At 33.8% G+C, this 27999-nt stretch overlaps 1 protein-coding gene across 5 annotated transcripts in view; it reads left to right on the forward strand.

The window, feature by feature from the left end:
- The window catches only part of reps2 (RALBP1 associated Eps domain containing 2), a 44336-nt gene that overhangs the window by 718 nt on the left and 15619 nt on the right, over positions 1–27999 (forward strand). For 2 of the 5 annotated variants that reach the window (XM_042750347.1, XM_042750345.1), the window contains exons 2-13: positions 15214–15337; positions 18398–18573; positions 18655–18763; positions 21308–21411; positions 22414–22552; positions 22629–22692; positions 22775–22943; positions 23112–23168; positions 23968–24052; positions 24455–24526; positions 25976–26024; positions 27483–27646. In XM_042750347.1, coding sequence (XP_042606281.1) covers positions 15214–15337; positions 18398–18573; positions 18655–18763; positions 21308–21411; positions 22414–22552; positions 22629–22692; positions 22775–22943; positions 23112–23168; positions 23968–24052; positions 24455–24526; positions 25976–26024; positions 27483–27646 — 1312 coding nt within the window. The remainder of the gene's footprint in view (positions 1–15213; positions 15338–18397; positions 18574–18654; positions 18764–21307; positions 21412–22413; positions 22553–22628; positions 22693–22774; positions 22944–23111; positions 23169–23967; positions 24053–24454; positions 24527–25975; positions 26025–27482; positions 27647–27999) is intronic. The other 3 variants (XM_042750348.1, XM_042750346.1, XM_042750349.1) reach the window with 3 other exon arrangements.

A 27999-nucleotide genomic window follows, 5' to 3' on the forward strand; every position in this document is an offset into this window, starting at 1 on the left:
AAGTCAAAGAATATCTATCTATCTATCTATCTATCTATCTATCTATCTATCTATCTGTCTGTCTGTCTGTCTGTCTGTCTGTCTGTCTATCTGTCTGTCTGTCTATCTGTATGTATGTATGTATGTATAAATGTACAGTGCTCGATAGATTATTTACAAATGTGACCCTGGACCACAACACCATGAGGGTAATTTTTATTTATTTATTTATTTATTTTATTTATAAATAAGCTTTCCATTGATGTATGGTTTGTTTGGATATGACAATATTTGGTCAAGAAATGACTATTTGAAATTCTGGAATCTAAAGGGTGCAAAAAAATAAAATCTTGAGAAAATCATCTTTAAAGTTGTCCAAATAAAGTCCTTAGCAATACATATTACTAATCAAAAATGAAGTTTTGATATATTTACGGTAAGAAATTTGCAAAATATCTTAATGGAACATGGTCTTTACTTAATATCCTAATGATTTTTGGCATAAAAGGAAAATCGATCATTTTGACCCATACAGTGTATTGTTGGCTATTGCTACAAATATACCAGTGTTACTTATGACTGGTTTTGTGCTTCAGGGTCACAAATGTTACTGGTTCCAAACATAACAGAATTTTACTATAGTTTTTAATGTAATCCATTACATTAGACATTTTAGGTAATATAATCAGACTACGTTTTGATTACTTATCACCTAACTCATTTCTCACATTGATTTAAATATTATAATCTTGTGCCATATTGTTTTAAAAATACAAAGAGAAAGAAAATGTATTTAATTCAGTTATATATATTATTTTATCATATATATGTTATTTTAATTAAATTAAAAAAGTCTTTGTACTGTAGAAGTATACGTTACTAATTTGATAGCTTGTTTTCCTTTCTTAGTACATCTAATGGTGTTATATGGTAATGGGATTTACCATAGTATTGAATGATTACCATGTTTATATACATTGCTATTACTGTGGTACCATGCCCCAAAATGTGTAGTTTTATACTAGATGCTGTAGTCAGTATACACTCATTTAGTAATATATTATTTGCATATATATTCTTATATTCTGACTTGACATTGATTTATCTTGTTGTAACTCACAATAATTTGATAGTAAAATGCTGAATTTAGGGTCATGTGCTTGTTTTGAAGAAGTTTCACTGATTTAACCAGTTTAAAAACACTTCTGTATGTCACTGGTTCATTATTAAGAGCATTTGAAGCTTCATTCCTTACAAACATCAGCATTAGCAGTGAGGATTTTCTGCTGATGTTTGTATTACCAGGCATTTTTACAGTAGTAAACACTAGGATGCGTCATGTGTCATTTGACACGTCATATGAGTCAGGTGAAAGGTGTTTACTGTGTTTAGTTGGTCTTAATGCTTTGTGGGTGGTGTTTAAATACTCAGAAATGGCGTGTGAGCGTGTGAAATGGGGATGACAGGAAGGGTGCTGCCACATTCACACACAGATAACACTGGGCTGGACGGGCTCACAGGACGGGTTGTTAGGCGGGATACAAATAATACCTCATTTCACTTTAGTAATCCTTCAAAAGGTTTGCATGTTGCTCTGGTTTAAAGAATCTGTTTAATAAACCAGCAAGAAGTTTACATTGACTATATTAGTTTTATTTTAGTCTTAAATTTAGCCATTTCAATAAAAGAAAATTAAATGTCATTATTTATTAAATAAAATACATATTATTTAAAATTAATATATATTTAAATAATTATTAAATTTTCTAATTACATTATGAAAAGTATTTTCTTTACAAAAGTAAATAATCCAGGCTGGTTTCTCTGCAGTAAAATCATACAACTTTTTTATTTATTATTTATTTATTCATACAATTTTATTTATTTATTTTATTTTAATCAAAATTTTAATTTGCAACCTCTTTGAACACTGAATTACAGGGGCCATTTTTTTTTTTTTTTTTTTTTTTGCTACTGTACCTTTAAGACTTAAATGTAAGGCATGTGTTTTGCCTTTGCTATGCTCATTTCACATTTTACTCACTGTGAGTTATTCTGGTGTTTAGGATTAGTAGCAGCCTATCTGTCCTACTTATTACCTCACTGCGACTGGGTCAAGTTTCTGAACACCCGGTTGGGATTGTTGATGTGTTAAATTAAACGATCATGTGTTAATATATTACATTTTTGCAGCTTAGTTTCAATAGGCCTTATCTTTTTAGACTGGGAAAGCTTTGAAACTGTTTTCATAGTCTATCATACTCTTTTATTATTATAAAAAAAAAAAAAAAAAATTAATTAATTAATTAATTTTCTTATGGTAAACACTACCATTCAAAAGTTTTGGATCAGTAATAATAATAATTATATATATATATACACACACACACATACACACACACACACATATATATATATATATACTCCGCAAGGATGCATTAATTGATCAAAATCGACAGTCGAGACATTTATAATGTCACAAAAAGTTCTGTTTAAAAAAAACACTTTTCTATTTATTTAGGAATCCTGAATACAAAGTGTATCACGGGTTGGTACTACAATATATACTTTAGAATGATTTCTGAAGGATCATGTGACACTGAAGACTGGAGTAATGATGCTGAAAATTTAGATTTACATCACAGGAATAAATTACATTTTAAATTACATTTACATAAGAAAGGGTTATTTTAAATAGTAAAAATGTTTCACAATATTTAATATTTGACTGTTTTTGATCAAAAAACTGCAGCTTTGGTGAGCATAAGAGATATCTTTCAAAACATTTTCAAATCTTACATACGCCAAAATTTTGAACAGTAGTGTATGATCTCTTAACATATAGAAGATGATTTTTGAGATCTTTGCTTTCTGGCTCATATGTCATCGACTTTCAGGCACAAGTAATCTTGTGTAAACACAAACAAACTCAGGCGATTAGATGAAGTGTGTCTCAGCAGGCTTTGGCAGGGAGCGCTGCTGCAGTGTGCTGGGAGAATCATCTCATTGTGTTCCTGCACAGACAGGAAGTCCAACATGTCCTTCTGCTCTGTTTCCTGTCCGTTTGCCCTGGCTTGGGATCTATACTGACTTAACCAATAAAGGACGGGCAAACACACAACCACATGCTCAGAAACATTTGGGAAGGCCTCATTAGCTGGAAGCTTCACACACAGTCATGCTGTTTTTCTTTGTGTTGGTTTGTAGTGATGAATTTCATAGTCATTAGAGTGATTTTTTGATGTCATTTTTTTTTCTTGAACTGTTTGTTGTTGCTCTGCTATTTTGTCAAGTACTCACTTAAATGACAACATGAAATCAGTTTTGTCCCTTTTTTTTTGCTTGTTTGTTTCATTTCCTGGTCTTGTGCTGCAGAGATGCATTAGTGCTGTTCAACAAGTGTTTTGGTGAAATATTCTAACATAATATTATAATAGTATATTATTAACTGTTTTGATGAAATCACCTTGAAAATAATTTTTATTTTTTCCTTTAAAAGGGGATGAATTTATAAGGGCTACATCTTAGAGTGCAGGTTTAGTGTTTTGAAACAGCACATATAGCACATGTCAGTCATTTTAATGAAAATTCAGCTGTAATCATCTGGTATTTGGACATAGGTCCAAAAATGTTTTTGTCTGTTTTGTGCGTATCAAAATCCAGCGGCAACCTCCTGCTCTCTCTCGGGAATCCAACACGGAAGTGACTAAACCTGCATTTCATTGACTGGCCACTAGAGGCTGGCTGCAAAAGGGAGTCAGTCCCATAGACTCCCCATGTTAAAATGCCCAACTTTACAGCAGAAAAAAACGTTTACAGCTAATTTTGCCCTTCATGACAACTGTGAGGGGGCTGAATTTTTTTTATAACTCATCCGTTTAAATAATATTAAGCCTTAAAGTTCTGCATAATTAAGGGCGTGGTCACTTGAGTGACAGGTGGATTGCCACTGCTGACACTGCTGTTGCGCTAGGTGGGCGTGGCTTCAGCAACCAGCTCCTGCCTTTTTGCCCATTTTCGATTATCCGGGAGTGACGCGTGGTGACGCTCTGCAAAGATGGCGATGGCCCACTCCGCCCACTTTGAGCTTCAAAAACGCTCTTCTGGAAACTACGGGTGATGTCACAGTCACAATGTCCATGTTTTTATACAGTCTATGATCAAAATACAATAAAAATTAATATGAACTAGGAGATACAGTAATTTATACAGTATTTTGTATTATGGCTTGACATGAATATGTGATACACACTGTATAGATTATGCTGCCGTCCTAGTGTTTATATTTCTATATATTATATTTCTATACTACTATTGAGTAGCTAAGCGTGCTGCATCATCTTCTTGTTTGACAGGTGTCAGCGTTAAGGCACAATACTGCCACCAGGAAGGTCAACCAGGTACTGGCTCAGGAGTATTTACGTGTCCTGTTATTATAAGAGGCTTGTGGGTATCAACACTGGTAAATCACACTCTAAATTAGCATGTTTCATGCTTTGAATATCACGATTATCGTCAATGCGACACCCCTAGTTGTTATATGATATATGATAGTAGTTTTTCTCAAATGAAAGGGCCAAATGCTCATGAAGTGACTCTCAAAGCAGCTCTGGAGATGAAGTTGAGTGAGACGCAGACACTGAAAACACAGTGAGGATCACGCATGTGTTCTGTATACAGTATGTGTAGTAGACGAAACTCCAACTCAGAGAAACGCAGAACATGCAGGATTCACATTTAAATAGTCTTTTTGCTGTTTAATATTCACAGACACTAGTCCATATTGCTATTTGAGTTAAGTGTATTGACCTACCTACATTTGATTTATTCATCCAAAATTTGACTAATTCCGTGAAATCCACATTCTACAGTAAATACCATTTAAATAGCTAGATTCCATTATTCTGTCCATGGCAGAAATCATAGGGCCCTAGTTTGTGTGCTGAGTGTTTTTTAGCATCTTGCTATGCAGTTTCTTGGGGATGTCTGGGTGGTTGCCAGGGCATTGCTATGTGGTTGGTAAAGTTTGTTGAATAGTTTTGAGCTAGTTGCTACTGTAGGTGCTCTTTGTGGATGCTGAAGTATGTTGCTAGGACATTTCAGGGTGGTTGCTAATGTGTTCTGGTCATTCTAAACCTCAGAATATTCACACTGACAGCTCTTTATGTAAATGACTGACACAGCACAGGTGTCTTATAGCTTATAACAGCAGAATAAGTCTGATGTGGGATTTGCAGCAGTTTTAAGTCTACATCTGTCTCTTGATGGAGAGTGTTAGCATGCGCTTGACTATATGTGTTTTTCTAATAGTAATAGGAGCTATAGAATGCATTTGTCACTCACCAGGAAAGGTTTGTGACAGTAGGTGTAGTTGTAGTAATGCTTGAATATGTTTAATGCTATACTTCACTTCAGCACAGCATTTGCAATCCCCATAATGCAAACACACACAGTTCCTTCCTCAAATGCTGTCATCCGTCTCCGGACCGGACCAACCTGTTCAACAACCGCTGTCACTGTCGTCTGGTAGAGCAAGTGCTGCTTCCCACAATCCCCTGGGGCATCTGTTTATCTTGGAACGTTTTAAACGTTCAGACTAATTTCTTATGTACTTCTGTTTTTGTAAGTTGCTTTGAACAAAAGAGTCTGCTAGATCAATACATGTGAATGTATTCAAACCCATCATTTATTCAGATTTGATTTTAAATGGCAGTTGTATCAGAATGTTAAATCAGGGTTCGTACAAGGTGCTTAAAGTGCTTGAAGTACTTGAATTTTAATTGTTGAAATTTAAGTCCTGGAAAACCCTTAAAACAACAGCCATATGTTTGAGAAGGTACTTGAAAAGTACTTGGATTTTTAAAAGTTTCACAGTTTAACAGTTTCCCCTCGATAAAAAAATCTTTTTACGCAAAATTAACGATGCAGTGCGTCTGATATAAATACAGAACCGTTTCGCCGAGCTTTTAGCAGCGCACGAGATCTCGCGATATTACTCCTTGAGGTGAAAAGCGGTCTCGCGATATTAGTATAAGCTGTATTTGTGGTTAAACTTTTGATAGTGCTTGCATTATATTGTTCGGTCTTTTATTGCATGTGCTGTTCGTTTGGGTTTCATTTGGGAACGCATATAAAGTCTGACGTGTTTTGTGTTGCACTGTTATCATTTACAAGCGTGGAGGGCATCTCCATCTCAGCTGCTCGGGACACAAACTCTTCCTCTGCATATACTGTGAGATTGTGTTGCTTAACATTCATCTAGGAAAACAATGCATGTTATCTCACTAGATTTGTAATGTAAATCATGTATAAACCTATGCCAACACAGGAGAATTCTTTAACATATTTCTAAGTATCCAATTTGTTGTACATCGCGATTTCAATATAAAAGTTCAAACCCTCGCTCTGAGTTTGCATGTGACCAAATATTAAAATTATATGAATTTAAAACGTCCTTGAATAAAGCTGTAAAGTTAAGCATGGCCAGGCCGTTGGCGCCCTCTGCAGGTATTTGTTATAATACATAATAAACTTCAGTTGGTTATGTTCATATTTTGTGTAGCCATAATATTATGTAGGCCCATTTTATCAGGGTTGTTCAATAAAATCATGTAATTACTTGCTTTTGATACTTTATTTGAACCAATTATTATTACCTCATTGTTAGGGCTGGGCGATATATCTAACAATATGATCATGCGTATCTAGTCAGTAAAGCCGGTTCCCTGATTAGCGCTAAATCACCATCACCTGCTTTCAAATGGAGCGGCATTTAATAGACAGAGCCGTAGTTCACTGACAAGGTACGCAATATCGCGTTCATTATCGAAGGCGATACATCTGGGATAATGAACGCGATATAGCGTAGCTTGTCAGTGAACTACGGCTCTGTCTATTAAATGCCGCTCCATTTGAAAGCAGATGATGGCGATTTAGCGCTAATCAGGGAACCGGCTTTACTGACTAGATACGCATGATCATATCGTTCGATATATCGCCCAGCCCTACTCATTGTTAGTTTACATATAAATAGTCGTAGATTACTTGATTACCAAAACAATTATTAGTTACAGCCCTAGATTAGTTAAAATATTTCAAAATAAAACTGCATTGTTTTGATTTGTGACTAAAAGACAAATATTTTGTAATTTAAGAAAAAAAATCTTAAAAATAGTATTAAAATATTGTGTCATTCTAGTGAACCAAGTATCTGTATATCTTGTGAGCTAAGTGTATTGTCACACACCCTAGTGTTGATAAGTGGTGATATAGCTCATAATTTCCCAAGTGTGTGATACAACTTTTATTCTTCAGGTCAATCATATTCATAAAAAAAAAAATAATCAGTTTGAATAAGGAGAACGATAACTTTGCCATAATATCCTTTCAAATGTTAAAGTTGCCACAATCATTGCATGCTTTAGTGCTGCACTTTATTTGGGCCATTTAGTTTTATTAGTTTATTAGAATTTGAAAGATAATAACAAAATAGTTTGATAAGTAAGATCTCTGATTTTAGTCCTTGAAAACCAAAAAAGTAATGCTTGAAAAGTCCTTGAAAGTCCTGGAATTTCATTTTGCAGTTTCTGTACGAACCCTGTTAAATGCACATTTGAATTAAAATGCTGCTTATAATAGTTTATAATGTACTGATCATATATATATATATATATATATATATATATATATATATATAACTATATGTATATATATATATATATATATATATATATATATATATATATATATATATATAGATATATATATATATATATATATATATAAAACAAATAATAATACTAATAATACAAATAATAATACTTAATGTATTATAAATCATTATTTTAGAATATAAAACATTTTTAATAGTAACTATATAAATGAAATGCACAATTCTGTTTGCTCCTTAAATTCAATTTAAATTCAGGGATTGATTTGGAATTTAAAAGACATTTTCATTCCAGCTCTGAATGGTTCATGGCACTGGCTGCTGTTGCATGAGTTACACACAGGAGCTTTATTTAACAGGCTAACATAATAAACACCATTTTGTGGCAGAAATAATAATTTAACGGGGTGTGTCATGTGTAGTGATGTCCGTTGCCAGGGGCATAAAAACTGTTTTGGCATCTGCACATTTGTGTTGTGACGCTGTGAAATCCCTTCCTAACTCCAGATGGAGGAAACAGACGGTACATGAGCTGCGTTTGATCCGGTTGTACAGGAATGGATTTAATGCAGCTTCCTGTCCACACAGATTTATTTAATCAATGGTTTGTCTATAGATTATACTATGAAGGAATTTATTTAGTTGAAATAGCATTCATAGATGATTAAAACAGCAGCTGACTTTTTGATCATTTTAATAATATATGACAATGACATATTAAAATATTTAATAAAAGTAATAATTTATAATATTTTATTTATTTAATATTTTATATTTTATTCATTAAGTTATTATTAAATTATTATTATTATGTAGTGTTTTTGCAGAAGCTCAAGGTTAATTTCCAGTTGAGTTATGATCAGCTGAACATAAATCAGCATAATTGTAAACAGCATTAACAAAGTCCTATAAGAGCTGCTTTAAGTTTTGATTTATTTATTATGTATTGTGTTTTTCTTTTTTATTATGTAATCATTGGTGTATTTTATAGTTTATACCCCCCCCCCCCCAAAAAAAAAAAAAAAAAAAAAAATAAATAAATAAATCTGCCATTGGACCAATGACAATAACAGTTCAATATTATTATAGATATAATTTTCTTAATATCTATAGAAATATTTTTTCTCAGGTAAGTTTTTTTTGTCTAAAATAATTTTTTTGTGGATTTTTATTGAAGCCCATTTTCCCCAAAGAATAAAAAACTATAAATTTTAATCTCTCAATTCTGACTTTTAATTTATAAACTCACTTTTTTCTTGCAATTCTGAGTTTATAACGTCCAACTGTGAAGAGTATGAATTGTGATATAAACTAAGGGGGAAAAAGTCAGAATCGCAAGATTTAACCTTATAATTGCAAGATATAAACTCCAGAATTACAATAAATAAATGAATAAATAAATAAATAAAAATTAACCAAAACAAAGTCATCATTGTGAGATACAGTTGCAATTTATTTGTTTTTAATCCCACAGTGGAAACGGGCTTCCATAGATTTCAGCACATTGATTGAATATTTCACTAAGACAAAACACAGAAGAAATGTATCTTCATTTCACATTTGCAGTTATTGTTATACTACTCTGTATAAACATGACTCTTGCCTTTTGGATACAATCACATCCTGTCAGAAGGCAAGACATGCTGGACAAATGTTTTAAGAAAGCAGGAGCACTGAGACCTGAGAGGAACTGCAGTCAGCTGACCTCCTGTATCCTAGCATCCCATAAGTTGTCATGAGGAGGGTTAGGTGGGGAGGTTTCTAACCGATTTTATTATCCAGCATCCGACATGTACATGTATAGAGTAATGATTATATGTGCTCTGTGTGGATCAGGCGAATGCAGGTCAGGCTTAAGTAACACTGACTGTCAGATGATTAAACCACACACACACACACTCTCGAACTCAAGGCGAGCAGTTAGGTCATGCTCAGAGCGCATGAGGCTCTTGTCAGAAGTCATTGTTATTTCCATCAGTCACAGTAACAGCTGACTTCAGCGGCTGGAAGCTCAGAGTCGCTCTTATCACAGCATCAAAGCACTTGTTCTACACACATGATAAAACTTAACATCCAAATCCTGCTTTCTCCACCAAAATGTGTACTATCACTTCATGTGTACCTGAAGATATGATTAACATTTTTAGAATCAGAGTATTTTTCTAAACGAATTCATCTAATCCTCTAGTTCAGTGTGAAGGCGAGGGCTTAAACATAATCCCCTGCAGCTTGTTCACATACATTATACAATGAGATAAGGTTTGCTTATTACCAAAGCATTATTTTGTTCTTAAATATCTAGGGAACCTACAATAATATCATTAGCCTATAGAGCAATATTTAATCTAAGTTTGATGTGCTTATGTATTTTAGCACAATCTGATTTACTAATTTTATAGTGAAGTGATGTGACATACAGCCAAGTATGGTGACCCATACTCAGAATTTGTGCTCTGCATTTAACCCATCCAAAGTGCATACACACAGCAGTGAAAACACACACATCGTGAACACACACCCGGAGCAGTGGGCAGCCATTTATGCTGCGGCACCCGGGGAGCAGTTGGGGGTTCGGTGCCTTGCTCAAGGGCACCTCATTCATGGTATTGTCGGCCCGAGACTCGAACCCACAACCTTAGGGTTAGGAGTCAAACTCTCTAACCACTAGGCCACGACTTCCCCAAAATATATATCTATAGTAGGGGTTACACAGACTAGTCGAGTAGTCGAGTGATCGACTACTTTAACCACTAGTCGGCGCTGTCGGAAACAATCGACTACTTGAGCGTGCATTAACCATAATGCATGCACAGTTTGCCTACAACGCAAATTATAGGATTACAAAATTGCGTGTAGATGTTACTTTCTATCACCTTCTCTATGTTACATGTAAATGTGTTAAAATATGTAATTTAATAATTAGGGGTGTGCCCGAAGCCGAATACCTAATTCGGGATGGCACGGATAATGGCTTCAAAAACATATATAACGGACAAGGAATAATTCTGCCTGAATATTCGGCTGAAGCTGGCGCACTGTGCTGTTTGCTAGATAACAGTTGAGCCAGGGGATCAGCGCAATATTATACACAGACCTCTAAAGTCACTCAATAATGAGCGTGTGAAGTGAATGAATATAAACTTTATGAAAGAAAAGAGCGCAAATCAAACACCGCATTGATGTTGCCTCTCCATGCATCTCTCAGAAATCAGAGCTTGGCGAGAGTAATATCACCTATAATAATACATCATACACGGTCTATTATTTGCATATATTTAAAAGGCAATGATTTAAACCGTAAGCTACATGAATGAATAGAATAAGCACAGCGGGCTCACCAATCAAACAGCCGCGTTGTACGCTTCAGTCTCTCAAAAACCAAACCAGTTCTCTCTCTTAAAAGTAGGCTAATAATCAACTTAGATGCAGATAGATTTTCTATGTTTGCTTCTTTATCTTTTGCTGGTTTGCTTGGCACATGCACATTTGTTTAGTAAGTTAAAAAAAGACTCGCTTAGAGAATTCTGCGTAATGAAAATGTGCGCCTTGAATTCATTCAGTCGTGTTCAAATGATCACTAAACGTTTGTCATGACGTATCTGCTTATATGATTCATTTATTTTTAGAAATGAATAATTATTTTACTTTAACGCAGCATATTTGTTCAGTGATAACTACGAGAAAAAAATATAGTCATAACGGTCTTATCAAGTAACTGTACGACACATGGTTTTATCCGAAAACAGATACTAATAATTTTGTAACTGTTACAGATACAAATACTGGTTACATGAAAATTAGAATAAGTAATGTCATAATTATAGAGTTCTGACAGTTAACGTATGTTATGTAATTGTTGCATTAGGCTATTAATTAATTAGTTAATTAATAAACATTTATTGATAAAAACTATTTAATGTCTATTCATTTACAGTAGCTTGAACCACGAGTAGTCGAGTAACTCGAGTATTTTTTAAATAAGTAATCGACTAGCAGAAATCAGTAGTCGTGCAACCCCTAATCTATAGTATATATTTTTTCTATTTATTTATAAATTTCAGTCTAAACATTTAAATCTATGCATTTTTTGATTTATGTTTTTTATTATTTATATTTTCATAGTTGGGAATGATCATTTGAGAAACGAGAAACATCTCAGTGTTATTTGTTCTTGCAATGAAAGTCACTGGTAACCAAAACAGCTTTGTTACCAACAGTCTTTAAAATACTTTTTTTTTATGTTATTTTTTATTTATTGTTTTAATTAAAGAAAATGATACTCTAAAGAAGAAACTTAAATTACCAGCAGGTGGCGGTAAATGTCTTTGAGTCTATTCATTCAAACTGCTGATTCATTCAGGAAGTAAACACCGCTGTGTTGCTTAGAGACGCACAACAGATCTGTTGTGGCTTTATAGGTAATATTTTTGTTGGCAAAATTGAACAAAAACACACAATATTAACTTCTTATTTACTGAACTGTTGCATAAAATCACATTTGCACTCGTGTTCTTCGTGACAAAAACAGCGCTCTTGTGATATTGCTCTGGCGTACGCTCTTCTGTGTCAGCCGCGCTGCACTGTTTGCTTTCAAACCAAAGCGTAAATACATGTAAAAAACATATTCTTGTTGCACGGCTGATACAGAAGAGCATAAGCCGCTTGCGTACTGCTCAGATTTGTCAAAATGGTGCTACGCTGATTTGGAGAGACACAGAGGAGAGGAATTGTTGAATAAAGTCGTTATTTTTGTTTTCTTTGTGTACAAAAAATATTTTTGTCCCTTCATAACTGTTACGGTTGAATCACTGATGGCAGGTGGACTATTCTGACGATGCTTTTCATACTTTTATGGACCTTGACACTGTTATTTATTTGGCAGTCTATGGGACAGTCACAAGCCTCACGGTTTTCATCCAAAATATCTTAAATTGTGTTCCGAAGACGAACAAAGCTTTTACGGGTTTGGAACGACATGGGGGTAATTGAATAATGACAAAATTTTCATTTTGCGGTGGAGTAACCCTTTAAAATGTCCAAAGAAATGTAAAATATAATTTGAACAATTATTTGTATACATTCAGTTGCACATTTTAATTACACAGCATTATCAATATTAAATAACTAATAAAAATAAAAATCCTATTTAATCTGCTCATCTTTTCTTCTCTGTTTAATCCAAACAAATTTTAGGCTTTTTATACTTTATTTAAACATTACCTGTGATCCTGATCATGTTTCTTTACAGTTTCTTATGTTGGATGTAGTTTTTCATGGCATATTGGAAATCTTGTTGATGACCATATGTGTAATGATGTCAAATTTATAAAATTCATATGTTATGTTCAGATAATATTTCATTATTTCTGTGGAAATCGACTCTCTTCATGTTTGCAAGGAGGTCAGAATGTCTCAGCTTCGTTTAGAAATAAGTACAGTGCGTTTTGGAGACAAATATCCATCTAAAGCCTGATCTGCCGGACCCCTGCGATTGATTAGATGAGAAAATTGCAGCAGGTTTTCTGTTTAAATCATTTTTGGCTAAAGTTCACCTTCAGCGCAGCATTGAGTAATGAACCATCAGCACTGCAGGGATCGGAGGAGAACACCATCACACTTTGCACTGACCTTACTTGCATTGACACATTTGAATGTTTTTCTCTATTAGCTATATGTGTTCAGTTATGCTTGTTCTGGAGAGTCTTGAAGTGAAACGTTTACTTGAAGAGAAGTTGGTTATTCAGTAAGGAAGCAAGTTTGGCTCCACGCAGGCTTTAACAGCACACCACACAATGTGCTGCTATTTAAAGCACACAGATCTTTTCCTGTGTGTGTGAGAAGACGTTTACAATGAATCCCAGAGCTGAACTCTATTGATTATGTCTGTACGGAAGGATGGATTTCAGCAGTGTGGAGTGAAATAACAATGCCTCTAGTGCCACTGTGTGCTTTTTCCCAGGAGGAAATTGTAGTTTATGTTTCATAGTACTACAGGATAGTGATACAGACATGATTTAGACTTGGGTTCAGAGTTTGTACAGCCCCAATTCCAGAGAAGTTGGGACGTTTTGTAAAAATGCAATAAAATCAAGAATCTGTGATTTGTTCATTCTCTTTTTTTTTCCCATCAAAATCAAAATGTGTTCATATTTACAAAACACATTTACATTGGTCAGTGAAAACTTTGGAAATCTTTTCTTTGTACTTTTGTAAATTAAGTAAAAGTTAAATTGAATGAACAATTGTTATTTTAAATAATTTGTTGTTGAATATTATTCCAATTTGTTTGTAATCATAAAACAATGTGCAAACTTGCTCCACCTTTAAAACGACTTTCCTTTTCTGATGACATCATCAAGCCCTTTTATTTTGCAGCTTTTCACCATTCTATCAAATTTGCATGCATAAAATCAAGACTTGCCCTTACTTTTTGTATTTTAATATCTTGTTTCACTCCAAATTCACTTCTATTTAAAAGATTCTGGTCTGTATGATTTGTGATGTTTTTAAAGAAGTCTCTTCTGCTCACCAAGGCTGCATTTATTGGATAAAAAATACAATAAAAACAGTCATATTGTGAAATATTATTACAATATAAAGTAGCTGGTTTCTATTTGAATATATTTTAAAATGTAATTTATTCCTGTGATGCAATACTGGATTTTTACTCCAGTATTCAGTGTCACATGATCCTTCAGACATCATTCTAATATGCTGATTTGCTACTCAAATAAATAAATTAATAATATTTGGTGGAAATATTTTTTGAATATTTTTTTCAGGATTCTTGACAAAATTTATTTAAAAATAGAAATATTTTGTAACATTATAAATGTCTTTACTGTCACTTCTGATCAATTTGATGCAGTCTTGCTGAATAAAATGATTAACATTTAAAAAAAACAAAAATACTGTCCTCAAACTTTTCAACAGTTTACATCATATTATGGAAAAATAAATGGTATTTTACATTGTTTTGAAGTGTTTGTTTCTCAATGATCTATCAACTCTCCTTAAAAGGCATCTTAAACCAGCTTAATCTAGTTTAGCTGGTCTGAGCCTGTTCTGGCTGGTCTGTTGAAGGTTTTAGAGAGGTTCTGGGCACTTTTTAGCACTGGAAGACCAGTGTGTGTTTTCAGGATTTTAACATCTGCGTCTGTCTGAAGTGAGTGGCGTTGTTAATCTGAAGGTCTGTGTTTGTAGTTAAACACTTCCTGCAGGACGCGCGGTTTCTTTTCTGCACCCGCGGCTGTCATTACAATACTGCTTTTCAATTACAGAAGTGCAGATAAAAGTGAAATTCAGCCTGTTCAGAGTGCGGTTTATCTTCAACCCGGCTATTCTTTCCACTGTAGAGCCGATAATGAGGATTTAGCTATTATCTTTTCATTTTCCCGTGTTGGCAATTTCACCCATTAAGAAAGAATCCATGAAGTCCACTTCACATTAATGAACGCCTTGAAAATATTGTAGCTTAATTAACTTAACTAATATACATTCTATGATTTTAAAGTCTCTATGTGGCCATTGATTAATAAATCTCTGTCCTTCTCTCCTCGTAACAGGTAACAGAGGTGTGCGGTGCTAAGCGGCTTGGCTATTTCGGCTGTGGACAGTTTTACGTGGCTCTGAAGCTGATGGCCGCGGCGCAGGCAGGTTTGCCGGTACGTCTGGAGAGCGTTGCAGGCGGTAAGTCCTCAGAGAAGCAAACAGGATCAGGGATTTGCCCTAGCGTGCTTGGATTTGTGCTAAAGAGGGATAATGCACAGAGGCCGTGCTGCGTGGAGAGAGCGCCACACACTGAGCCAAAACTCGCTGAGAATGAGCTGTGTGAGCTAAACCCCAGCACTGTTTCCTCAAACGCTTGTGAAGGCCTCCTTTTATGGTCCTGCCCTTTAAATCTGTATTTAAGCATCAGAAGTTAACTTTTTCCTGTGTGGTGTTACAGTAGCATTTTAGCTGACAAATTATGAATGAAACCTGATAAGAAATAGGCTACATCATTTAAAAGCTTTATTAACTTTATTACTTACCATTATTCAGTTTTCATTAATTAAGTTTTTTTTCAGTTTACTTTAGAATCCATGAAAGAAAACAAAATGTATTATAGTGTTAGTGGGTATTGGGGGGGAAAAATCAACAAACAAACAAACAAACAAACAAACAAATAAATAAATAAATAAATAAATAACAATGATAAATAAAAATAATAACTCCAATTTAAGAATAATTAAAGATATCTTTTTTTTAAATGACCGATACAGAGGCAGGTCCAATAACCAATATCCATAACCAATTATTGTTTATAATTTCTGCAAAAAAAGAAGATAACAAAAATATTATTATTATTGTTGTTGCTGTTAAATTATTTATTTAATTATGGTAATAATTCATATTATTTCTTACTATTTATAAAAGTAATTATTTATAAATTGCATGGGCGTAGCTGTTTATTAGTTATTTCTGCTTAAGAAATCAGTTAAAACAAAAACATGTATTCGAGCTATATTATGATGACGGTTATATTATTTATTTTTATGTTGTTTTTAATTAAATCTATTATGTTTATTTATTAACACATCATTATTTCTGCTAAATAAATCCCATAAAATAAAGCATTAATAAAAATATTAATACTAGTAATATTGTATTATCTTTATTTGTTGTATTTTTTAATGACGTATTTAATTATTATTAATTAAAAAATTATATTATATTATATATTAATATTTTTATTTTTATTATTAATAAAAAGTAGTTATTCATAAAATTGTTTCATTGCATTTTTTGTTTAAAACAACATGTTGCTCATGCAACAAAAAATTAGTAATTATGCATATTATTTGTTAAATAAGCAAATCATTTTATTTGGGAGCACCATTGTTTCCTGCTGAACACCTTAGTAACACCACAGTGATCCTAAAAGTGAGTTTTGCTTGTGCAAGCACCACTAGTTTCCAGTTTCAATAATATTATCCAAAATGTTGGTATGTAACTGTTGGGCCTGAGCTCAGAAAATAAATCAAATATTAACTCAGCAGAGGCAGAACATTCATTTCCTAAATGTATTTACTTAAACATGGTGATATTGAGCACTAGGCTAATTCAGAGCTCCGCACAGCTCCAGGCCACCCTGCCGGGCTGAAATGTGGCAAACGGAGCCTGGATTAGTCTTTAATCCTTGGACAGGCTGTTCCTCAAGAAGCTGCGGGTCTGCGAGACCCTCACAGCGGAGAGAGGAGCTCAGCTGACCTCACGTCAGCTTCTGTTTAACCCACAAATGTCACTATCTGCTCCTTTTACTGTGGAAAGACGAGGATAAAGATTGAGTTTGTTTACTGAAAAGACGGATTTATCAAGATGACCTCAAAGGTTCCTTTGAGAGATGATTGGCTAGGTTATGTTTACTTTTCAAAGAAGATCATCTAGATCAGCACTTCTCAGTCCTGCTTCTGTTTTTGTGCAAAGTTTAGCTCTTGCTAAACAAGCTGATCCCTCAGGTTTTTCGCAATTCTGTGATCGTGAAACAATGCAAAATCAATTTTGTTTTTGCAATCCTGCATAATCTGCTATTTAACCCACAAAATTAGTCTGAAAAAAAAAAATAAAAATACCATTACTGACACATTTTTATTTTTCATAACTAAAAATAACTTGTTTAAAAATGTTAATAAATTTTATAATACAGGAAATTTTTACTTTTTTCTGTCATATGACTATTTTACATCTAGTGTGTGACAAAATATCATTTACATTTTGATTGCAAAAAATGTAACTCCCATTATTATTTATAATACTTATAAATCTTTTTATTTGCTTTTTATTAATTAATTAATTAGTTAATTTTATTCATTATTAGTGCTGTCATCCAAAATAAATGTTTTTGTTTACATTATTTATATATATATATATATATATATATGTGTGTGTGTGTGTGTGTGTGTGTGTGTGTGTGTGTGTACTGTGTATATTTATTACGTATATATAAATACACACACATACAGTATGTATTTTAAAAATATATACGTTTATACATTTATATCATATATTTTGTAAAAATGTAATTTCATTTATATATTTATATATATATCATTACATTTATATTCACATCCTTGTATTTTATATTATATATAAATAAATTTAATATATAAACAATTTTTTTCTTAAATATATACATGCATGTGTTTGTATTTATATATACATAAATATACACAATATACATACATTATGTAAACAAAAGCTTTTATTTTGGATGCGATTGTCGCGATAAATCATTTGACAGCACTACTAATTAATAATTAATATCTTGATGAAAAGTTGTGTGTGAGAATTTGAAAAGACAGAAAAATAAACAAGCTTTCTGCAATTAGTTTTTTCCCGTCATGTATGATTATTGTACAACTAGCACCATACATAATATGGTAAATGTGTTATCATAATTATAAAAATAACAGTAAATTTTCCACGAAATTCTGAAAATTACCACCACAAAATGAGTCCCTTTGATCGTAAAAAAATACGAATGAAAAATAAATCACATAAAATCAGAAGTAATCAATTAATAAAATTAATTATATAAATTCAAAATTTATATTCAGTAAAAATAAATGTAATAAAATATAAATCATTGATAATAAATTATTTTTAAAAAAGTGAAATCCTGGTGGATCTTCTTTAATACACTGTACACAGAAAATAGTATGAGTAGTACACTGTTATGAACATACTGTCATTTACCCTTCTCTACAGAACTTCCTCTCCCTTTGTTCATCGGGATAACGAACGAGCTTGAGATGCGTTACCCCAATCACCCCTCGACCAATGAGAGTCAGCCTCACATCCTGGGCTCGCTTACAGGCTCCGCCCCTCGTCCCCCTGCAGACAGACCTGTCCTCAGACACCCTGACACCAGCACGGACAAACAGGTGGGGTTATGAGTGAGCTTGATACTTTTCCTGTAATTAATGATGATTGTAATGAATGTGTTTCACACTTGTATCTGACAGGAGGCGTGGTCTCCACCGCGGTCACCTGGCATCTCCCCGCCCCGCTCACCATCAGCCTATCGCAGCTATCCATATGGTGCACAAAGAAACGGAACAGACACACTATTGGGTGAGAGTCTCTGTCAGTCATTCTGTATTCAAAGAGACCAGACAAATGAACCGAAACATGAAAATGTATGTATGTAAATAAATAAATACATTTTGAAATATTTATTTTTTTAAATAAAAGCATACATTTTTAAGCATCCTTGCTGAATAATTAAAAGTATTAATTTCTTTAAAAAAAAATACTGAAATTTCAGTGCACATGAAAATTATGTTTTTCACAAAAATATGAAGCAGCACAACTGTTTTCAACATTGATAATAATCAGAAATGTTTCTTGAGCAGCAAATCAGCATATTAGAATGATTTCTGAAGGATCATGTGACACGGAAGACTGAAGTAATGATGCTGAAAATTCAGCTTTATAAAAAATAAATAAAAAAAAATTAAAACTAAATACAAATACAAAAAAAAAATATTTTAAATTGTAATACTATTTCACAATATTAATGTTTTAACTGTATTTTTAATCAAATAAATGCAGCCTTGGTGAGCAGAAGAGACTACTTTCAAAAACATGTAAAAATCTCACCAACCCCAAACTTTTGAACAATAATCGCTATATATAATTTCTTTGGAAAATATAATAAAGTTTGCGTGAATCCATAGCATTTGATATCAAATGCTCCTCCATTTTAAAATTTATTTTAGAGCCATTTTAATTTGCTATGCTAACCCCATGATCATGTTGCTGTTGTTTTTTATTATATGCAACGGTTTGCCTGCTGGAAATGAAATTAATCACAAGACTTTATTGATGCAATCTTATACTGGACTCTATCATTTTGCCTTGTGGAGAATAAACATTTATACTTAGATGATCATTTGCATAGTAAATATTCAAATCATTAAAACAGAAGATGAAACCTCTTCTTAAATGATGCATCAAGGGAGATTTAATTTCAGCAGGATCCTGATAATTTCTTTTTCCAGCAAATTCCTATGGGAGTATGAAAGGAGATATTTCCACATTCACACACACAGTCATGCAGTTATTAGATAACACAAGAACACATCACACAGCCGCTGTGTTTCACACACTGTGAGCATAAACGTCGCCCGATACCTCTATGCTGTCGGACAGCTGTTTGTGTGTGTGTGTGTGTGTGTGTGTGTGTGTGAGCGCTCAGCCTTGAGCTGCTGTCTGCCCTCAGAAAGCAGTTGGCTAATTGCTGCTCTCCTGCGGCGTATCGATATCACGCTCGTCTAATCACACACCTGTTGACTCACAAGACCTTCAGCGCATCCACAGTCAACAGACAGCAACACACTCACACACACACACACACAAAAAACACAAACACACACGATTGATCTATAAAACAAACAAACACAAACACAAACAAACAAAAATGTGATGAAATGCCTTGAGCCTGGATATTTAACCACGTGTTTAATGTAATAATGTACGCTAGTGTGCTTCATTTATTGCTGCTCGTCCCCCTTGGCACTTTGCACTCTAAAATGTCAAAAGAAGTGGATGTGTGAAGCAATTATGCACTTCAACTCACTTTATTATGCACTTGTCAGAAAGCATAAATACTGCTTCTTGTACACGTCACCAAAAATTATAAGGGTGGCAGTTAAAATCTAGTATAAATTAAATAAAAATGCAAAATATTGGCAGTACATGCAAGATTATAAATTCATGCAAATTATGCAAACTGCCATGAGGACGGTATTTTCACATATACAATAGCGCCCCCTCCAGTACAGTAGGAAGCAGTGCATATGAACTAACTCCATAGAGATTAACTGTGTACATTTTACATATATACAAATGATATAACAAATGTTATCTATCTATCTATCTATCTATCTATCTATCTATCTATTCATGCATCCATCTGATTGTGTTTATTATTAACACAGTATCATGTTCAAATATACAAATATTTATTAATCTCAACTAAAGTCATTGATTGTTAATAGTAAGTTTAGATTCTCCCAGTGAGGGATGAACTCAGTGAATGTATACTGTACTGATATTCAGTGTTGTGAAAGAGCTTTTATCTCATTGTTAGCTACGGCCATGAACAGAGAAACGTCCGTGTTATTGAATGCGACACGACTTTCTTCATTAGTCAGCAGGGACCATTAATACTTTAGAATCTACTCATAAAAGAAATGATGCTCTGGAATGGCTTCAGATGTAAAAAATGCTCATGAGATCAAAACCTAGTCAGGCTTCTTTTATTCTTTCAGATTGCAGTTATATCAAAGATCATGGCCATCACGGACCTCATACTGAATAATTGATGCTCGTTCAGTATTTTACATTTATTATTCCATTAAGTCTAAGCTGAAAACTTTTACTCTTCTTCGGTTTTAGTTGAGTCTGAAAGTGTGTCTTTTATCTCGCAAGCATCTGCTGATAGTGTTTAATGCTGTCTTCTGCATCAGTGTGTCATTTACAGTGCTGTGAACTGTTTAGATGCCAAAAACAGTTATCACAGTAATGAAACGCTACAGTATATGCTGTCAACTGTAAAGCCATTTTGTCTGTCTTCACCTTGAAATGTTCACTCTCTCTCATTGTCATTCACAGCATATGATGGTAAAGTGGCGGGTTGTCCCAGCGTTCCTCAGGAAAACTCCTCTCCCAGTCATTATTCTCTCAAACTGCAGCCGGAGCAGCCTGTCATCACACGCGTGAGCATTTCCTCACACCTCCTCGTTTTTGCATCTGATTGGATGATCAAATAGAAATCTGGGTGTCAGTCTCACAGTAAATGAGGAAACACATTAGGGCTCTAAATCAGGATTTAGGTCATGACACTGCTTTTTTTGGGGGGGTTTGAATATCAGTAATAACTAGTCAGTGCACATACAAACCTGGCCCTGTATATTGTTAGACTTGCTTACATATATATTAGGTAAATGGCATCCAAAATGATTACAGACATGAGCATAAAACATCAAAACAATATGAAGGGAAGAGAAAAAGCTAAAACAAAATCCAATATGATACTGTATCTTGTAACCTCTGTCAAGCATTTCCTATTTTTACAATGCTTGGTGAAGATCACATGACTGACACGTTAACAGTAATATACTGAGTAATAGATATGAATTATATTGTGTTTGCAGGCTGCAGTAGTGTGCGGTAGTTTTTTTTTTTTTTGTATTAAACATGCATTTAAAAAGCATTTCTACTTGAGAAACGTTCTCATAACAATGACTTGACATATATATATATCTATATATATATATATATATATATATATATATATATATATATATATATATATATACATATAAATCTTGCAATCTTACAAGTTTAATAGTAAGAGATGCTGAGAAAAAGTATACAAGTTTAATAGTAAGAGATGCTGAGAAAAAGTACCTGTATTTTGAAAAAAAAATAAAAATAAATCTTATTAATGGCATGCTTCATAGATGTTTCAGAAATGTTGAGCTTTAATTCTAATTCATTACATTCTGCCATGCAAAGGCTGCACATGACTTTTGAAAAGTACAGTCCCACTTCAATTTGTTTTATATGAAAAAACATTCAGAAGCTCTTTTTCCATTATGAACTGATCAACAAAAGCCTGCTGTTTCCTTGAAATCAGTGAAAGGCATATGTAATTGGAAAATATTTTCATCTGCATGCTTTTCAGTTTTCGTCCGACAGTTGTTTTTCTGATTCAGGTTGCGTCTGTGGAGCGGCTGGTGGAGCGAGCGGAGATGGATTACTCGGACGACCCCTGGAGGATCACAGAGGAGCAGCATGAATACTACACCAACCAGTTCAGGAGTCTCCAGCCTGACCTCAGCGCTCTCATCATGGGTAAGAGAGATCTCATACTGTTAGATTTATGACTTCATGTGGACACTTTTGAAGTTTGCATTGGTTATGCTTTCAGGAACTGTTGCAAAAAACTTCTTCACCAAGTCGAAGCTTCCGATTCCAGAGCTGTCTCATATATGGTGAACATAAAGCCTCAGTTCCTCTTAAAAATACAGTGAACTATCTCTTTGTATTCAAACAATCTTGTTTGATGTCATTTAGGGAGCTGAGCGATGTCGACAAGGACGGTGCTCTCACTTTCCCAGAGTTCTGCACTGCCTTCCATCTGATCGTGGCCCGGAAAAATGGTTACACTCTTCCTGAAACGCTCCCCGCCACACTGAGACCCGGCTTTGTGGAACCAGGTGTGGTTCCAGCGCCACCATCTGAGGTATGAGATCTAAAACTCACAAAATTCCTACAATATTTACACCTGAAGTATTTAATGATGTCTAGTTTAAAACTGTCTAGTATTTCTTATTCTGTATCATGTTCTGCAATTATGAGAAAATTCAGATTGACAAGTTTGAACTGAGCTCCAAATGGGTTTGCTTTACAGGCGACTGAACCTCTTATTGTTTTTGATGACAATATGATGCCTGGAGCCAATCAGCTCGTAAGAAGATCTTCGTTTAACATTTATGCCAAGATCTCAGTGTTCTGTACATTTTGTTCTGTCCTTTTTGACTCTTATTCTCTCTCTTTCGATTTTCAATATTAAAATGCTTTACTGGCATAATGATCTGCACACAAAATTGCCAAAGCATCAAAACAAATAACAAGAACAGCTGCAGAGTGATGGTTGAAAAAACGTAAATAAATAAGATTTATTTAGTTTATTTCAGTGTTATTTTTTTATTATTATTTAAGTTTTAGTTTTAAGTGTCTTTTTAATTTTTCTATTCAGATTTATTTTATTTCAGTTTTAGATTTCTTTTTTTAATAATTTTTATATTTCAACTTAAACATTTTATTTCCATAGCTGCCACTGAAAAATATATATATATTTTATTTAAGTCCCTTTTATATTTTTGTTCCTTAAAAAAATAATCAATTAACAGATTTTTTGTTGTTGTTTTACAATTAACAACATTTTTGTTGTTGTTTTAGTTAAATATCAAATCACTGCTTCACTTGTTTATTGTGGTTTATTCATTCATTCATATCAATAACAGTCCCTGGTTGTAAAAAAAAAATGCACATATATATATATATACATATATATATATATAATATAGTAAATGTATTCATGTGCAATTTTCTCTGAGAATGTCGTTTGTCTGAAGGCAGAGGGTGCTAATGAGTCTCATTACTCAATAATCAAAAATCCATCTAGTCCATCCCTTATATCTGAGTAAACCTCTAAATGTCCTCATATCACTCATTTTCTGCTGGCTTTTCATTTTCCCAAACAGGAAATGGGTTCTGTTGACCTGCAGATGACCTCTAGACCAGGTGTGACCTCTAAACAGGACACGAGAGATGAAAGCAGGAAACCGGGTAATGACTTTAGAGACAGATGTCAATAAGCACAAACATGATTAAAGGAAAAATATAGCTAATGCTTTTTATACAGTGGCTCAAAAAGCATTTAGACACTTAAAAATGTCTAAATAATAATAATAATAATAATAATAACACCTACAAAATATCAAAAGAAGTGCCTGTATTAATTGTCAAACCTAACAAACAAATTAGAGGCTTTTTTTTAAGTGAGTGCATTTGTGCTTTAAAATAAACTGCACTTGCTTTGATATTTTATAATTTAATGCAGTTATAGATTTTTCAGTGTGTATATATTTTAGGGGCCACTCTTCCCCACTTAAGAGGGAAAACCTGTAAACCGTCTTATGTATACGGTCTTATTTCACTGTTCTTATTGTGTGTTTTTATTGCTGTGTCAAGAATTCAGCCCAAAAAGAATTCCAGACCCGCACGAAAAGCCTATACAGCATGTCAGCACTTTAAAACCAGGTGAGTCACTGTCCTCAGGCGCAACGGGCCGCGCACACGCCCCTGACCCACACCAAATAAACCAAAGCCTCTAATTTACCTGTGCTTTACCGTCTGTGTTCAGGAAACAATGAAAATTCTGTGGTCATTTACTCACTCTCATTTTGTTCAACCTGTATGACTTTTCTTTTGTGTAACACAGAGAGAGATGTGTAGCAGAAAGTTCCAGGTGCTCTTTTCCATATAAGTGCGAGTGAATGGATGCTGTCTAGTTCAAAAATTTTTTAAAAATGCACTATAAAAGTCCAGCCCACGTCCACTACATTTCAGGTCTAATGTCAAAAACAGACCAACATTTGTTATTCGCTGAAAATCTTCTGTACATCAGAAGCTCGAGGTCGCTTATTTTCAAACTTATAGCACATGAAGATATGCTGTACTAGGTTTAAAATCATTCACACCAGAAACATTGTTTTTTGTGTCTCATGTAACTAACATTACAAAGTATTTTGAATACATGAAAGTGCGAATGTCCCACAGAATAAAGTCATTTGTATTTGCCACAACATGAATTAATCATGACACAATTCTGGGTGACTTATCTCTTTAAGTGACCCATGATAAGATGAATCATAAATAAAAACCGATCAATCACTGCAGTCTCTTGGCAAATCAGCTCTTGTCATCATCAGATCAGGTTGAAGTCACATTTAGCCAGGTTATCATTCTAGCAGAGGCCTGTTTGTTATTTTCTCTCATGATGGGTGTGATGTTATGAAGTAAAACCTCTCAGCGCCTCTGGGTGTGGACACAAAGCTTGTTATATCCACAGCGCTGACCTTTTGTTCTAATATTTCATGCAGTCTGCTCTGATCCAATGACAGCTCATATTTATTAAAGTGCCCAGATCCCTGGGCGTTCACAAATAATCCTGCGCTTTATTACTTCAGTTTGAATGCAACATTGCTTCCAATATGGTTCTTATGAAATGCTTTTTTCCCCCAGTGTTGGTAAAAAAAGAGAATCCAAGTTGAAACTGAATTTTTGTCAATGCCCCGGTGCATGATGGGATAGGAGACAGAGGCCCGTTTGAGGTGTTAGCTGCAGCTGTAGGTGTTCAAGGCCTGTTTCAGATGCTGTTGTTTGGATAGTATCGATGCTTTCAAGTGTGTTTGATGTTTTAGTGTTACGATTCAGTGTTTCTGTTGAGAAGTGGAAACTTTTGGCTAGAGAGAGCAGTTCAGTTCAGGCTTAAAGCTTCAGGTTGTGGCTTTGTTCTCTTGTAGATGGCAGGTAAATAAAAGAAGAATACTTATTTTATTTTTGGGGTGTTCTTAGTAAGTAAAGTATGATGTCTTTGTTTGGATTTTAAATGAAATAAATAAGGTTTCTCTTTAGAGTTTGGTCGGTTTTATTGCAGAAATAATACTTTTACTGTGTAACTGTTTAATAACATACAATGTTTTACAGATTCTCCACAAGAGCTTGATGCAAACATGAAGTCAAGAACACGGCCCAGGTAAAACCTTTTTAAACTCGCTCTACTGCTACACAGTTTTTTTTTTTTTTTTTTTTTTTTTTTTAATATAGATTCATACTTTTATTCAACATAGACACATAAAATTTAAGCAAAAGATTGATTTTTGAATGATTACTGAAGGATCATGAGACACTGAAAACTGGAGTAATGATGCTAAAAAAGCTTTGCATGACAGGAATAAAAAGAAAAAACTGAAAGCAGTTCTTTTAAATTGTAATGATATGTCAAAATTTTACAGTTTTTATTGTATTTTGATCAAATAAATGCAGCCTTGATGAGCATATGAGCATCTTTCAAAAACATAAAAAAGTACTTACCTTAAACTTTGAAACAGTAGTTTATGTATTTTATGAATTACTAATTAAAGGGACAGTTCACCCAAAAATGAAAATTCTGTCATTAATTACTCACTCTCATGTCGTTCCAAACCCATAAGACCTTTGTTCATCTTCGGAACACAACATATTTTTGATACATTTTTTAAATATATCATTGATGCAAAGAAAACAGAAATAATGACTTTATTAAACAGCGTATTCTGTTCTGTGTCAGCTGTTTACGTTCAGTGGATACTGTCCAAAATGGCACTAGGAGTGACACAGGGGAGACGAATTGTTGAATAAAGTCGATATTTTTGTTTTCTTTGTGTACAAAAAGTATTCTCGTAGCTTCGTAAAATTACAGTTGAACCACTTATGTCACATGGATTATTTTACTGATCTCCTTGCTATGTTTCTGGAGGTTTCTGGAGGTTGATCATGGTAATTACATTGCTTTCTATGGGAGAGCTCTCAGAATTCATCAAAAATATCTTAATTTGCATTCTGAAAGTTAACGGAGCTCTTACAGGTTTAGCACGACATGAGGGTGAGTAATTAATTTTATCATTGTTATTATTTTTTTTATTCATTGTTTTATAATTATAATAAATCTAACATTTAAAAAATAATAATTTAATATTTATTTATTATTATTATTAATATTTTTTTATTATTACTATAATAAATTATTATTATTATTAATTGTTTTTTAATTATAACAATTCTAACATAAACTGACAAGATTTCTCAGATTATGTGGTTTGTTGTACTTCTGCATTTCAGTGTCATCAAAAGCTTACCTTCTGGGAAAAAAAAAGGCAAAAAATAATCCAATAGATTTCCACTTTAACAAGTAAACAACCTCATAGCAACAGTGTGCCACCCTAAAAGGGAGGAGTTTTGCATGGACTAGCATCTTTTACAGTATCTGTTCTACAATGTATAACTTTCCCAACAGAAAAGTAGGAGTTTTTTGAAGTACCATGTAAATACTATGGTAATGATATATACCAAAGTATCATCTAAATCTCTCACTGTACCGTGGTACAACTACATATTGCTATTTATTTCTTGGTATACAGTGTAAAAGAGGTCTGTATGTGTGTTTTACCCACAGGTCGTATTCCAGCACCTCCATAGACGATGCCATGAAGAAGGTGGAGGAGCCGCCCACTCCTCCTCCTCGACCCCAGAAGACTCACTCCCGCGCCTCCTCTCTCGACCTCAACAAGCTCTTCCAACAGAGTGCTCAAGGTTCTCGCCCATCCCAGCATTCCTTGAGTATTTAACCGTTTACACATACAGACTTTCATATGCTGAGAATACAAAGTACAGACATTGAAATATCTTACATTTATTACATTCATTTTAATTTAAGTAAATATTTGACTTGATTTTCAATGTGGTATTGGCTGTTCTAGAGTTGTTTTGGCACATTTGACGGTAAAGCACCACTAACTGTGTGTATACTTTGACTGCTGCTTTTGCAAATGCAGAAACATGATTCTCTGAGAAAATATTGAAAGTTTATTCTTAAAATGTATGAAGCCGCAAGTCCACAAAGTAAGAATAATATGCTACCATGCCAATTTTGAAAAAGAGCTTTGATAAGATGAGTATTTGATTGGAAAACA

This window comes from Cyprinus carpio, chromosome B23 (genome assembly GCF_018340385.1).
Source record: "Cyprinus carpio isolate SPL01 chromosome B23, ASM1834038v1, whole genome shotgun sequence".
Lineage (NCBI taxonomy): Eukaryota > Metazoa > Chordata > Actinopteri > Cypriniformes > Cyprinidae > Cyprinus > Cyprinus carpio.